The following is a 13481-nucleotide window of genomic DNA, read 5'->3' on the forward strand; positions in this document are numbered from 1 at the left end:
GACTGACACAGACGAGAAAACAAAGAGGGAATTAATGGACTGGTATGAATAGAAGGAAATGAGGGAAGGATGAAGGAAGGAAGAAAAGAAGGAGAGAAATGGATAGATATTGTGGCCTGAAAGAAAAGGATGCAGAAGTATGTAGGCAGATGGCACGAGTCCTCAGAGTGTACTGGGGTAAAAAGGTCAGAGATGAATCTGTGGGCGTGAACAGGGACCTCTGAGAGATCTTTACGCTATAATACGTGCAACAACACTTTTTAAAGGTGCCAAAGGTAAAGCTGAAGTGTGTAATTTTCTAGTTTCACCAAACTTAAAAGCAATATTGATTGTTTTCAAACAGGTCTCCCGAACACTCCCATTGGTTGCCCAAACAGATAGCCCCACCCCAAACTCATTCCATTTGCTGAGCCGGTTGCTGTGTGCAGCTGGTCTGGATTCTCAATCAAAAAGTTTTGATAACACTACAGAGACAGATGTTTAACTTAGGAAATCCAGCTATAAATGAAGTGGGGTAAGAGTGTGAAAAGACATTTCCTTTCAATTATTTTCATTTCCATCAGTTCTGCATTTGAGGTTTCCTTCACTGGGAAGAATTTCTAAGCAGCACAGTCGCAATGTTTTGGTAAAAATCCAGCTGGGACAGTTGTTGGAAATGCGTGCGCACACACAGTGTGTCGAATCCTCTAGGGAAGGACTGTATTGGTACATGACCTCTAACAAGCCCTTTCCTCAACTGCTCTTTCACACACACACACACTTTTAAAACTCAATTTTGCTGCCCGGCAACAAAAAAAAAAGAAAAAAAAAGAAAAGAAAAGCAGTATGTCCCCATGTGTCCGTCACCAACACGCCTGTATGGTCACCTTAAAACCAGCTGACATGCCTCATCCCACTGCAAAGGAGAGAGAGAATGCCTCATCACACCTCTTTCGGTGAACAAGCACCTCAAGAGCTAAACCCTGTATTACCATCTTCTGCTGCTTTGCGAGTCTCTCTGGACTCATCTGGAAGGGGTGATGCAAGTCGAGGGAAACATGGTGCGGCCCCTAACAGACAGAGGCAGATATTGCACACTGCTCTCTTCTGATTTTAACAAGCACTGCTATAGTCAATCACATGAATTGAAAAGACAATGAACAATAAAAAAAAGTTAATTAAAAACAAGACCATGCAAATGTTTCATTTGTCAGAAAACAAGGTTCAAGGGTCGATACCAAAATTTCAGTGGCCGATACCAACACAAGCAAAATATCATGTCTCAATATCAATTTCAATACCACAGCAAAAAAAAAAAAAAAGTGTATATACAAATGTTTTTTTTTAAAAGAAATTAATTTTATTCAGCAAAGGTGCATTAAATTGATCAAAATTGACAAAACATTATAAATGTCTATACATTCAAATAAATCCTATTATGTTATATTATTAAAATTTATTAATCACCCAAAAATGAAAATTCTGTCATTAATTACTCACCCTCATGTTGTTCCACACCCATAAGACCTTTGTTCATCTTCGGAACACAAATAAAGATATTTTTCATAAAATCCGATGGCTCAGTGAGGCCTGCATTGCCAGTACGTCAGTCTTATTTAAGAACAGTAACCGTAAAAATTGACTGTTATTCCTCGTGAGAAGTAAAATACTGTTTTAAAATAATTTCTCTTACTTTGCAATCTAATGGTTATTTTTCTTAAATGAGACCGCCTCGATGACGTATGGAGCCTTCAAATGCGACCTCCGGAGGATGCAGCCTTCAAAATGTGAGACAGCGAATTAACACTTTCAATGCCCAGAAAGCTACTAATAACATATTTAAAACAGTTCATGTGACTGCAGTGGTCCAACCTTAATGTTATGAAGCGATGAGAATACTTTTTGTGGGCCAAAAAAAAAAATTAAAATAATGACTATATCTAACAATATCTAGTAATGGGCAATTTCAAAACACTGCTTCATGAAGCTTCGAAGCTTTATGAATCTTTTGTGTCGAACCAGTGGTTCGGAGCGTGTATCAAACTGCCAAAGTCACATGATTTTAGTAAACGAGGCTTCCTTAGGTCATAAGTGTTCAGAAATTTCAATGGTTCACCACTAGGGGGCATGATTTTGACAGTTTAATACACGCTCCGGACCACTGATTCGAAACAAAAGATTCGTGAAGCACGAAGCTTCATGAAGCAGTGTTTTGAAATGAGTAACTAATGCTTAATTACTTGGAAGCAACATTGACTCAATTTGTTCTATGTAATTCTAAAAAGTGTAAAGTACAGGGGTTCTCTCTTTTTCTTGTCCATATTGTTGTATGTTTAATAACAAACAGCAGCAAGACTTAGAGATCACATTTAACCTTGAATGCACAAATCTGATATTCTGACATCCACTTTTTTTTTTGTCCAAAAAGTATAGTGTTAATAAGATTCTAACCAAAGAGTGCACAATTCACATGCACAGCCAGAAAATAAATAAATAATAAAATTTAAAAAAAAAATTTTTTTTGACATCCTTTTGACAGACTCCTGACACCCCTTGATGCAAATGATGGAGCTGTTTTGTGTTGAGTTTTTTTTGTGTTTGATAGGATGTGGGAGTGTTTATGTGCGGGCAAAGAAGGCTCATTTCCTTTGTAATTCCCTGCATGTTTTATTAGCCTGTCAGCTGCACTGTCCTCTCTTTTTACACATTACTCCGTCTCTCACTCCTTCCTTCTTTCAATTACTACCTCTGTTCTTCTTTCTGCATTTCTCTCCTTCTCCATTTTTGCCTCTCCCTCTCTGTCGCCCACACAGTTCTTTACACATAAACACATTTGTGATAACTCACCTCGTTCCCCCAGCAACACTTCTACTGAAGCCCACAAGGGAAAGAGAAAAAAGAACAAGAGAGTACTTCTGTGACTTTGTGACCTGCTTGAACAAACTAGCTGTGGCCAAATACTCTGTCCTGCAGTGATTGTGCAAGTATATACTAAAGGTTAAGAGTTGATAAATCTCTTTAATGAATTTTTTAGGATTGAGTGAAAATGTTTTACACAAAAAAAATGAAAATTCATGTCATTACAGACCTATAAGACTTAATTTCTTCTGTTAATTCATCCAAAAATGAAATTTCTGTCATTAATTACTCACCCTCATGACGTTCCCTGTTCCAAACCAGTAAGACATTCATGCATCTTTGGAACACAAGTTAAGATATTTTTGATGAACACTAAGGGTTTCTGAACCACAAATAGGCATTCATGTCTGTTCCGAAGATGAACGAAGGTCTTTCTGGTTTGGAACAACATGAGGGTGAGTAATTAATGACAGAAATTTCATTTTTTTGGGTGAACTAAAGCCGCGGTCACACTAGACTTTGAACGTGCGAAATTTCTTCGGATGGTGTAACGGTCGTGATATGACGTCACGGTCTACAGCGTCTCTTTTATAAACATGAATTCAACACACAACTTAAAGTAATACATTAAAAATGTAAAAATATAGAACCTACTCGACTTTACTGCAAAAATATAATTCTTTTAATTCAGCCAAGAGGTCATGCCATGACGAATCGATCTTCTACTGGTCGCACGTCTTCATGTGATGCGAATTCGCAGGTGAGAGTTCACCAAACTTGAACTTTGGAACGCAGCGAAATGCGAAATTTTTCGCACGAGCTTGCGTTTCCGGTCTGACGCATTTGCATGCGTTTGAATGGAAGTCAATGGAACGAAAAGTGCAGTGTGACCGCCCCTTAAAGGGGATGTTTTACAAAATGTTCAGGATGCTTTTTTCCATTTATTTCCTACCCAAGTCGTCTGAAGTCACATGATAGCTCTGTGTAAGAAACAGACCAATTTTTAAAATTATTTTAGTCATATTTTGTAGTTCAACAACACCAGTCTCCCTTCACTGTCACTGCATAAGGAAAAAAATTCATACAGGTTTGGCACAAAAAGTATTCTTGTCACTTCATAACATTAAGGTTGAACCACTGTAGTCACGTCGACTTTATCAGTACCTTTCTGGGCCTTGAAAGTTGTGACAAAATTGCTGTCTCAGAGAGATCTCAGATTTCATCAAAATATCCTAATTTGTGTTCTGAAGATAAACGAAGGTCTTACGGGTGTGGAACGACATGAGGGTGAGTAAATAATGACAGAAATTTCATTTTTGGGTGAACTAACCCTTTAATCTTATAGGCAACATCTAATTTTCATAACCACACCTAATTTTCATAATTTTGTTTTAGTTTAGAAATTTGTGGAAACACTTCCACTGTTTTGTAGACTTAACATTCAACACCCAGGTACACTACAGTTCAAAGGTTTATTTTTTTATTTTTTTAAATTACACTTTTATTTAGCAAGAATGCATTAAATTGATCATGTGACAGTAAAAACTTCTACAAAAAAAGAATATTTTAAATGCAGTAAGTGTTGTTCTTTTGAACTTTCTATTCATTAATGAATGAAAAAAAATATCATAGATTCCACAAAAACATATTAAGCAGCACAACTGTTTTCAACATTGCTAATAATAAGAAATATTTTTTGAGCACCAAATCAGTATATTAGAATGATTTCTGAAAGATCATGTGACACTGAAGACTGGAGTAATGATGCTGAAAATTCAGCTTTGTCATCTCAAAAATATATTCGATTTTAAAATATATTAAAACAATTTTTTTTTTTAAAGTTATAAACTATAACTATTTTAGAAATGCAACCTTAGTGTCCATAAGAGACTTCTTTCATAAACATAAAAAAAAAAAAAAAAAAGAAAAAAAATCTTTCCGAGCCCAAACTTTTGACCGATAGTGTACAGTAGGACATGTTGTGCAGGCTGTTCTTCAGTCCCTCACAGCCTCATTTTCTTTAGTGTAAAATTAAACATGACTATGGTCTATTGACTGTGAACTCAGTGTGTTGAAGCTGAGGGCTATCACATTAGCTGAGGTCACGGAAGATGGCCCCACCATGTCCGTACAGACCTGTCAATGCGATTTTACTGGCTCACACACTTCCTTTATCACAGAGACACTCCGTTTGAGCTGGTGGAATATGTCATAACTGTTCAGGTGGGCTGTCAGTTTCACTCTGCATAGTTTAGTCACGAACAAAAAGCATCCATCTTCATTTCCTGATGATGCATTTCTGTCGATTTCTTCAAGTCATTCAGTATTCTGATGGGAAATATGTCTGTCAGTTAAAGTGTAATCGACCTGATAGTGTGCTCAGAGGCTGAAGCCATGAAAGTGCATATTAAATTCATGGTTGCTTTTCAGCTGGAGGCTGAATGCGAGTTAACACTACAGAATGGTGTTTGGTTTCTGATGATTATTTTGTTTTATCTATCAATTAAGTTGTGGGTTAATTTTGACCTGATTGGACATCAAGTTTAAAGGGATAGTTCACCCAAAAATGAAAATTCTGTCATCATTTACTCACCCTTATGCTGTTCCAACCCTGTATGAGTTTCTTTCTTCTGTTGAAAACAAAAGATGATATTTTGTTGAATGTTGGTATTTTTTTCTTACTATGGAAGTCAATGGCTACAAACATTCAAAATATTTTCTGTTTAGTTCAAAAGAAGCAAGAAACTCATATAGGTTTGGAACATCATAAGGATGAGTAAATGACGAAAATTTTCATTTTTGGGTGAACCATCCCTTTTATATAGACTATTAACATGAAAATGTAAACTTGTGTAAAAGCCTGTTTGTTGTGCATGTTGACCGATCCAAGAAACCAAAAACTCCTGAACTGATACTAACAGGTATCAAGTTGGCAGCATGGTGTTGTTCTTTTGGGTCACTGCTTGAATTCAAAGAAACTAGGACAAAATTAAACACATTGCAGCATACACAAATGTATGGTCTGTCCTCACCACAGGTCACAGGTAAATATTCTCAGCTGTCCCTCCCTCGGACAACCCTGCGTTCTGCTGAATGTTTGATAAATTTTGCACACACAATAAACTTCAAGCGCTGAACAAACAAAACACACAAGCTGAAATTTGGTCCCAACCAAAGCATCAATGACCGACCCTCATTCTTTAATCGCGGACAATTCTGTTCTGTCACTCCACAATATAGGCAAATCTGTAATACAACTGTTCACAGAAACATAATGCCATCCCTGAAAGCGATTATTTACTAATGAAAGAGCTGCAATATAGTTCTACCCCTCAGAGATGTTCAAAACTAAACTTGAAAGATAAATATACGTACTCAAGGGCTGCACATATTTTGCGTTTAAAGAAAGCTCCAGAGATTTCCACGAAATAAGAGCATTTCTCGCATCCCTTGCATGTTCATTTATTTAATATTTTGGCTTATCTGATAATGCTAGCATGTAACACTTCAAGCTACATTGAATACACTGCAGTTTTTTCCCCCACAGGGAAAGCAGGAAGAAAAAACAGTAATGCAAATAATAATCATCATAATAAAAAGCAGCAAATAATAATAATAATAATAATAATAATAATAAAGTAATTCTGCAAAGTTCAGAAAGTTAAATTAAATATTTAAAAAACAAAAACAAATAAAAATTACAAAAGCACATAACTAAATTACTAAACTGAAAATGTATAAATAAAAGGCAATTTAAAGTTTAATAGACGCTGTATACACAACGGTTCACAAATAATACTAAAAAAACACTGCTTTGCAGAAACTAACAAAATTAGTCCAATTTCATTATAGATGGGTTGCATGACATGCCATAATCCTCAAAAAAATAGAAAAAAAAAAAAAAAAGTAAAAAAAATAAATAAATAAATCATACTTATGCTGTATATGAATTTAAAATAGGTAAATTTTCCTATTTATAATGTGTCATGTTATTATGCAGTGCTATGTTTTGCACATAGCTGGACCCTGGTAGTTCATGATGATCAAGAATAACATAAAAATAAAAAACTTAAAGTACATTTCAGTTTTGTATGATAAATTTGGTACAGTGTTGGGTCACCATTTGAGTCCTAAAGAGAAATGACAGTACTGAACAGCCATGTCACACTCGCACATTACACTGGAATAATTATAGTGCTGTTAATTTTAACTAAAACTTTTTTTTTTCGTTCTAAAGTGAAGGTGTTTTGGGTTCAATGTGAGAGTACAATCACAGGTTCATGGAACTGATTTTCCATTGGACCCAGAGGTGTGTTTATTAGGTAATTCTACCAACTCTAACCACCAACATAGAGCACCTTTAATAGCTTGACTATAAGTTTTTGACTGTACTAAAGCATAAAAATACCATAATATGTTTGCAGATATTTATTAAACATGCTGAGTTCACATACTCATTTCTCTGAAAACCAATGCTACAGACAATTACTTTACTTTGAAATTTGCATTTCATGTAGGAATTTCTGTTTTTGTTTTAGTCTGTGCAAGACCGCACGTTGCCAATTTACCAAATAGTATTTCGCCACCCCGGGTTGCCAGTTGGCAGAAAACACATACAGCAAATTGAAGCTATGGAAGCCAGCGAACAAACTGGGTCAGAGATCACAGATTCTACCTGACCTAAAAAGCCTCAGCATCCATCTAAAAATCCATCCATCTTAAAATATCTATGAACGGGAGCATATTAAAACACGATATCAACTCATCATAAATCAATAAATAAACTAATTATCTTACAGTGTGCAAGTCTCCTTGACTTCCAATGTCAGTTGAGCTCGCTCCTGTTGCGTGTCCTCAAACTGGCAACCTGCGAGAGCGTTGAGTCTGAGGAGGAGGGGGTGGGGCAAATAATATTTTGAATTTGTACTGCAGTACCCATTTCATCCACTAGCTCTCATTCTTACATAAAGAACCTTTAAGCTAACTGAAATATTGTTGATAATAGCTAAAAAAATGTATTGCTTTTAAACAGAGAGCAGACACTGATGTTGCGATTGGATTGCGATTGTCAGAGGTTTGCAACTGAGTACCTTTAGAGAAGATCACATTCAATTAGGGCTAGGGGTGAATTATGACTCGGTTTCCACCGAGTGGTACGGTACAGTACAGTATGCAATTATTTCAGTTTCGAATGACAGAAGTTGTGAATTGTACCAAAATATCAAACCATACCACTCTTTTGGGACCCTTCCTTTGGGGTACCTAGCACAGTACTCCGGTACCTAAAGGGTGGAGCTAGATTGACAGCAGAATGTTGATTGGTTGACAGAGAATCAACACTTGCGCGTGCTACAAGGGGAATGAGACACAAGAGGCGCCGTTTTTTTAAATATCACAATACTGTTGCAACACAATGTTGGTGATGATGATCGTTACTTTCCGGCATAAATCACGCCCATCAAGTAAGGGTACTGTTGGCAGTAGAAACGCAAGCCGGATCAGTGTTTACCTTCCCGAATTGCACTGTAATGTATACTGTATCGCTCAGTGGAAATGAGCCATTAGTTGATTTAACAGTTTTGTATGCATGTTTTTTTCCCTCTTTGTGTTTTGTCTGATTTTGTTTGTTGTTATTACTGTTGTATCTGAAAAAAAGCAAAATCAAATTTTTCAAAAATGTTTTTGTTAATAGAAATAATGCTGTATTAAAATATAAATATTAGATGAAAAAAAAAATTCAGTTGCCGAGTTTTTTTTGCCAAGTTTCTAATATTAAGTTGAAGTATTAAAAATAATAAAATTGAAGCTAAATAAAAATAAACTAAAAACCTAAAATGTTAATAAAAAAAAAAAATTCTAATATACTAAAACAACACGACTGGAATATACTGGTTCAAATGCTCTGTACTAAAGAAAGTGTAAAAGTATTACATCATAAATCCAGTTCCAATGTAGCGTAACACGCACAGCTCTAGGGCTGGTGGTTGAAAGCAGTGGCTGATGCCCTCGGGGGCTGAAGTGATGCATTGCTGCTGACTGCGGACTGCAGGGGCTGCTGGGGTGGGAGAGCAGCTCACGGCAGCCCCGCAGCAAACCTCTGCTACCAGTTATTTCCATGCTTAGCCCAGCAGAGACCAACCCGCGCTCGCGTTCATGCCTCCGCCGGCTCAGGAAATCAGGTTGAGCAGGAATACGAAAGCGATTTCATTAATTATTGCAACCTTGCATTAGTGTTGTAGTGACAAACAAAAACAAGTATGATTCATCGTGCAATGCATAAACTATGTCACATTTATGAGAACGTATTACTGCGATTTAACAATGCAGGAACAATTAAATTCACATCCATAACCCGATGCGACTCGTGAACCAAGGACAAAAGCATCCAGAGAGTAATTATAGTGAAACGTGACATAGCAGCGGCCTTGTCCTCAAGCACCGTTCATCGGTGTCCTTCTGCTGTGTGTGTAGGGAACACAAATACATGCACACTCACACACATATACACTTCTAGGCACACTAAAAATGCACAGAATGGGTTCTGTATTACACAAGCAACTTTTTTGGCAATCCAGTTCATCTACAGGTGTTGCCATGACAACCAATCATTTATCCTTCAGATCCCCGGCTCGTGCCCATGGTGAGGAATCGTCATAACAACGCCACCGAGAGACTCCAAAAATCACAGATCGCTCTCATATCAAACCAAAGGCATCAACACACATACACACAAAAGAAAATTCCCAACATATCCAAATCCAGCACATTCTTGCCATTTGACCTTTTTCCCTGCACCCACCAACACTCCTACACGCAAAACACACGCACACAGCTGGGATATTACTCATGTAACTTCTGACTAACCACTGACGCCCATGTTCGCATTCACTATATGGGCGAATGCAAACGACATGCATATCAATACCCATTAACATACTCACACTGGGCATATTGGTCACTACGGCAACGGCTAACAGGGAGACTTGCAGCCAAGTGACGATAATTCTCGATTTCCAAATGATTTTCATCCCTCTGTTCTGATGTTCTCACACTTATCTCTCAGTTAGCTCACAGTGCTGTTCTTCTGCTAAACCTGCTCCAGATGCAAGAGCTCTTTCATACAGCGAAGCAATAAGTCATAAGAAGCAATGGCATGTCCCACATGCATTCAGGCTGCCCTAGATAGAACAGGCCTCTGTCACTTGACGAAGCGTGCGCTACTACAGGAGTCAGAGAGTGCACTGTGGAGGAGGAGGAGGAGGAGGAGATGAAATGGAGATTAAATGAAAGCGTGAACACAGACCTGTCTTTGTTGGAGGAGTCTCCTTCTGGCCTGTGGATCCAGTGGAAGAAAGAGTGAGAGACAGACAGAGAGACAAACAAACATGGAGACACAAAGAAAGTGGAAGTGTCAGTAATGTTATATTGTTGAACACATACACATACAACAATGGAGCAAATGCGCATTGATCTTGTGCAGGGAAATGATTTTGAATAATCACAAATATCAATGATTTTCTCAAAAGATCCACTTGAAATCCCAATTGACTACAGTTCTTTCAAATCCATACCAATCATGGATAGAAGGGGTAGGAACGAACAGTTTTGTGAAAACTAAAAATAAATAAATGTTCTTGTCGTAAGAATACCAATACAGTACCATATCAGCTATCACCATATTTTGAACTGCATCATGGCTAGAAAACTCACGTTACTTGGGCTTTCTTAAACAGAGTCCTAACCAGACAGGTTTACAATGACAATAGGGGCTTTCGCACTGGGTAGTTATATGAACTAGCCACCAGGGCAGTTCCCCGAGGACTATATGTTCTCATAGGGCCATTTTCCACGTCAGTAGGAACTCTGAAGTGAAATAAGCCAGCCGACAGTGCTGCATTTAAGTTTGGCACTCAACGTCTGGATGGGTTTTTATTGTGCGTCATGAGATTCGTGATAACGGAGATGGAATGTAGACGTACAAGTTATGCGATGGAAAGAGCAAAAAGGAGGGCTAAGAGACAATCTTCATGTTTCGCTTGGTCCCTTCGATGTCGCGTTGGATTTTTCCTGTGGTTTAAAGGTTAGCAGCGCCTGGATTCACTTTTTTATAATGGAGTTTGTTCGTGGAGTAAACTGTGTGCGTTTACACAGCTTTTTAAATGGTGGGTGCTGTTTCATATGGCATGCTTTTGACCAATCAACTTACACTTATGTCACTGGTAGTTTCCTATTTTGCTTGGTTAGACCCTACTCTGAAGTAGGAGCTAATTTAGTTCCCCCAAAAGGTGTTCCTAGAATTAAATTAATTCCCAGTTCCTGCTGTGCGAACACATCAAAAAGTGGGCACATCCACCATTAGTTCTAAGAAATATGAAAAGGTTCCGCTGGTGCAAAAGCCCCTAAATACAGTCACAATCAGAACATATTTATTTGAAGTTTAATATACAGTTATGTGGAGCAGAACTTTGAACCAAAGAGATTTCACCGTGGGTGGAGCCAGTTCACATAAATTCAACTCACATTTGTATAGCACTTTTCAAAGCAGCTTTACAGAAAATGCATGTTTCTACATTACAGTTTAGAGTAATCTTTTATCAGAGCTACCATGCACAACTCCACAGAAACCAAAAACCATAAGGTTTTTAACCTTATAAATATGCAAACAAGAACAGTAATGCAGGGCAAATCTGAACCAACTAATTAAGCTCTCCAGAACTGCTTGGTAAATCAAATTTAGGTGTGCTGAAGCAGTTGAAAATAAACTTTGCAGGACAGTGGGTCTCAAGGAGCAGGGTTGAAGACCTCTGATCCAGGGTTTACAAATGTGCAGTGTTAAATACTAAAGTTAAGAATGACTCTGGGTTAACAATATTAAAAATTCACCTTATGTTATGCCACTAGGTAGACTGACAAACCACTACCTTTTGTCACCCTCTCAATTTACACTAACTATAAAATTAGGATAAAATTAATACCACTTTGATTAGGAGAACAACATATAAAAAAAGCTATTCCACAAAGCAGCAGGTGTCAAGTTTGACTGCCATGAAAGATTCTCCATAGACATTCAATTATATCATAATTTCATAAACTCCATCAGTCAGTCCTCCAACATTACTCAGACTCACGTCTACGACAGTAATTGCCACCTTCAATGGACAAATGTAATTAACACCGGCCATGCTAATTATTCTGAGAAACAATCCCACCTCAACAGCTCACCCACAGCAGTAGTTACACTTGTTCATTAGCCGAAAGCATTACACCAGAGAAAGAGAAAGATTGTGATCACCCAAGTTGGGTCATTTGGATTCGCCGATGGGAGGAGGGTGAGAAAAAAGGGAAAAAAAAAAAAAAAAAAAACCAAAAAAAACACAGATATAAACCGAAATAGAGCTTGCATGAAAAGACGATGCTGTAAACGACCCTTGTGGGTGAAAAGAGAAAAGGCGACCCTAAAGAAAATGGCAAATGGCACGTTGGTGTGCCATCTGCTCAACACCACAGGAGGGATGGTGAGGGGGTGAACAAGAGATTGGGAAATCTGGCAATAAAGGAAAAAAATGGATGGATATATGTTGAAGTTGATTTGAATGAACAGTTAAATGATGTCTACCTGTCAATTACATCAGTAAAACAAGCCATCTGCACTCGGTGTCGTGACTTTCCATTGTTTCAGGTAAAAGTGATGCTAAGCTAAAGCTACAGTAGCAACACTAAAGCCACTCAGGTGAAAAGTAAACACATGGCCACATCTACCAGATGCTGTTTACGAGACAGCTAGTGAGTTCATGCATTTATCATGTGAATCATCCGATGACACCAAGGCAGAGGAGTTGAATCCAATTTTATCTTCATTTTATATATATATATATATATATATATATATATATATATATTTTTTTTTTTTATAATAATAAAAAAAAAAAACTATGGTTGATGTTTCTAAATGTGTTCATGTTTTAATTGTGTTAATGTGTTATTTTTTTATTTTTCACTGGACAAGTTTTTTCCTGCCTTCAAAGACTTACTTAAATCAAGCAAAGATCATTATAGTGTTTGGATCAGAATGAGACTCAGAGCGACACTGAATCTCAAGAATGAACAAAGTAACAAATTAAGCGACGAGGTGTTGGATGAGGATCTACACACTGACAATCATAGATCTGCTGTCCATGTAGCTACGTTTACTTGGACACTTTTAGATTAAATCGGAATTGAATCATTCTGATCGATGAAACCGAACATAGTATTTACATGAATGCTAAATAAAAGTGATCATGTTAATGTGTGCATTTATGTCACAAGCTTCAAATTGCATTCGATCTTTTGACGTGCTCGCACTGCACATATACTGTATAAAGAGTTTCCCAGTATTGGCACATACTAACCATCATCCTACCATTGCTTCTTTGTTTTAAAAAAAGCAGACTTATATATATATATATTTTTTTTCCCTCTGGTCCTAATTATGGAGATGACGAGCACATGAAGCTTTGTGGCACATTAAGCAGTAAAAATGCCCCTTCCCACATCCAAAACAAGGCATCTGTTGATGAGAGTCCAAAGCAAGGACTGCTGGAATGACAATGTCCTGAAGCACTTCACAGATGATGAGTGGAAGAAGAATTTTAGACTGACAC

General features: G+C 37.4%; 1 protein-coding gene across 2 annotated transcripts in view; it reads right to left on the reverse strand.

The window, feature by feature from the left end:
- LOC137026360 (IQ motif and SEC7 domain-containing protein 1) overlaps positions 1–13481 on the reverse strand; it is a 94522-nt gene that overhangs the window by 74519 nt on the left and 6522 nt on the right. The window contains exon 2 of one of the 2 annotated variants that reach the window (XM_067393669.1): positions 10142–10171. The exons of the other annotated variant lie outside the window; for it this stretch is intronic. Within the exon in view, the coding sequence (XP_067249770.1) occupies positions 10142–10171 (30 nt within the window). The remainder of the gene's footprint in view (positions 1–10141; positions 10172–13481) is intronic. 2 annotated transcript variants of the gene reach the window in all.

Source organism: Chanodichthys erythropterus, chromosome 9, assembly GCF_024489055.1.
Source record: "Chanodichthys erythropterus isolate Z2021 chromosome 9, ASM2448905v1, whole genome shotgun sequence".
Taxonomy (NCBI): domain Eukaryota; kingdom Metazoa; phylum Chordata; class Actinopteri; order Cypriniformes; family Xenocyprididae; genus Chanodichthys; species Chanodichthys erythropterus.